At 40.1% G+C, this 2,660-nt stretch overlaps 1 protein-coding gene across 1 annotated transcript in view; it reads left to right on the top strand.

Annotated features, from left to right (window-relative positions):
• Positions 1 to 2,660, top strand: part of LOC102672296 (regulator of G-protein signaling 17-like) — a gene marked incomplete at its 3' end in the record, with an annotated part of 10,823 nt that overhangs the window by 6,045 nt on the left and 2,118 nt on the right. Inside the window, exons 3-5 of the mRNA XM_031509649.1 lie at positions 1 to 128; positions 1,167 to 1,175; positions 2,581 to 2,658. Coding sequence (XP_031365509.1) covers positions 1 to 128; positions 1,167 to 1,175; positions 2,581 to 2,658 — 215 coding nt within the window. The remainder of the gene's footprint in view (positions 129 to 1,166; positions 1,176 to 2,580; positions 2,659 to 2,660) is intronic.

The following is a 2,660-nucleotide window of genomic DNA, read 5'->3' as shown; positions in this document are numbered from 1 at the left end:
CAACAGCAGCCGCCACCCTCGTCGCAGCAGCCGCAGCAGCAACAGCAGCAACGCCAACCCTCAGGGATCATGGGCCGATCGAAGAAGGAAAACTGTTGTTGGTGGTGCTGTTGTTGTAGTTGCTCGTGGTATTACCGTTCCTGTCTATATTTTCTCGTTCTCTCTGCTCGTTGAACGTTGATCGAAATTTGTGGCAGCAGTATACAACTATTATATAAATTGAATCGATGATCTTCATCTTCGATGAGATGATTAATCCTATCTCTGAACACAGATGTATATACGTCAATCGAATAATATTTTTAAATTTTGAATTTCTGAATGGTACGTGTATTTCTTTTTTTCTTTTTCTTTTATGAAGCTGAGAAATTTTTTTTTTTTTTTTTTTTTGCGTAAACTTATTACTCGTTAACTTTGTTGACTTTACTCATAGTTTAAAATTATCGACCCTTAATCGGTATCATAGGTTCAACAAGTTCGCTTTAGTTTGTTATCTGACCCGAGCCGAGACACGTATGACCTAACGATAATTAATTTAATAAAGGGGTGAGTTCGAGGCAGTACCTTCTAATAACAATATTGCGTCAAGGTTAGAAAAAAAAATTTTTTTAATTTGCAAATAATCGAATAGATCAATCTCTGAATCAAGCATTCAGAACAAATTTTTAATTCTTGATTTTTACCGTTCAAAATTTACTCCACAAATCTCGTCTTCACGTTCAACGTATCCACTCTTACAACGTATTGCTCTTCTTGCAACAACGGTACGTTCCGAGCACTTCGTTAAAGACAATGAACTAACCTCGAGTCGCGAATGAAAAAGAAAAGTTATTTACTGGAAAATCTCTGCCTGTTGAAATACCTCCCCTCCCCCCTCTCTTTTTCTCTCTCTTTCTCTCAACTACGAAACGACGAAGCCGATCGAAACGTTTTCATCCGTCTATCGCGAAAAGAGAGACAGCGGCGACCGACAATCGATCCTCGAAACCGTCCTGCGATAACTCGCGTATCCTGCCTCGTGACAACCCATTATCACCGTGTTTCGTAATATATAATCATAAGCGAAACGACGTCAGTCCATTGTCTTTAAAACTGAGCTACGACCTATTTTACCGTGGAACAACCGTACCTACGTACGCTCTTTCTGTGTTTCATGCTGCACGCAGGGATAAATGGTAAGCAGGCCAGCTTGGGATTACTTTTTATTCGCGAATCGTGGATTTTTTTTTTTTTTTTCTAAAATATGCAAATCACGAATTTCTGAAGCTCGAAATCTTCGAGATTGGAATCTTCAAAGCGGTGAAAATTTAACAGGTTTTGTTAGGGGTGCAATTATAATTCTTGCACGTGTATTTAAATTCAAGAATTATATTTAAAAAACTTTAGATTTTAATTTTTAATTATTCCAAATTCAAGGGAGGAAATTATAATTTCCAAGACACGAAAGTGCCTCTCTCGTGTGACGGAAACTATTTCAGGGATTAAAAGAGGCAACTTTAAATATTACTATTAAAAAATACTCGTTTTTTCTCTTTTAAATTTATTTAAAAGATCGTATAAAAACATATATATCCATTTACATACACATTTGCTAAACACAACGTCTTAATTTTTTCCCTAAAAAAAAATCATTCTTACTCTTCAAAAAACCCATCATCTCACAAATATCTCTAATCGATCGATCCTCCAACTTTTTACAATTCGTATCCACAATTTCCCTCGCTCGTCCTTCGACTCTCCCTTTCCCCCCTTTCCAAGGGAAAAACGTATTCGTACGATAAGAAAACGGATTCCTCGGGCATCGGTATTAATCGAATTTTTTCCAAATCGGTCGACCGATAACCGAATGGGTCGATAGATTAGGCGGATTAGGGGTGGCTGGGAACCCCGTCCACGCCGGATGCGTAACACGTGTCCATCATCCAACGGCGGAAATCTCGCCGTTGGAGGGAAACGTTTGTCGTGTACGCGTGCGTTTCTCCTATCTTGCTCGACCGTTTGTTTATACACTCGATGTTTGGCCTTCGTTATCGCGTCGCACTCGAGCGAAACGGGGCGTCGCTTCCGCGCCGAACAAGCCGTCCTTATTTATTTCGTTTCATTCCTCGTCGAGATTCTGGCACGCGTTGAACGTACGCTCTCCACTCCCTTTTTTCGCGAATTTTTTCAAAATTCCTTCTTCACCTCGCGTTTCGAGTCGATTGATGCGTTAGAGAAGAAGTTTCATCAGGTAATTTTCTATTCTCGAACTTTTGTTTATCAAAGAAAGAAATTCGAAAATTTTTATTTCTTCGAATCATTTGCACGAAAGATAATTGATCGAATCTCTCTTATCCTACGAATATTAAACGTTTACATGGGAAATGAAGTCGTACGAATCCCTGTTTACATCATCGAAAACTTCGTAGTATCCTATATCGAATCCTCGAACAAAATCTGAAATTTCGCGAGGAAGATTCCAGCCTCGAAAACTCTCACCGATTCGATTCGTTTCGATTCGATTCGAGGAAATGGCGACGAATCGAATCGAGGCGAAAGGAATAATAATAGTAATAATGATCGAATTGGAATGATTGACAGTTTGGAGGCGGTTGGCGGGAGCACGGGGGGCGCAGGAGGCGCGGGCGACCAGGGGAAGAAGAAGGGGAACGCGGGCGTCG

This window comes from Apis dorsata, unplaced genomic scaffold (assembly GCF_000469605.1).
Source record: "Apis dorsata unplaced genomic scaffold, Apis dorsata 1.3 scaffold_165, whole genome shotgun sequence".
In the NCBI taxonomy this organism is placed as follows: domain Eukaryota; kingdom Metazoa; phylum Arthropoda; class Insecta; order Hymenoptera; family Apidae; genus Apis; species Apis dorsata.
Note: the sequence above shows the minus strand (reverse complement) of the source record. Positions and strands in the feature narration are given on the sequence as shown.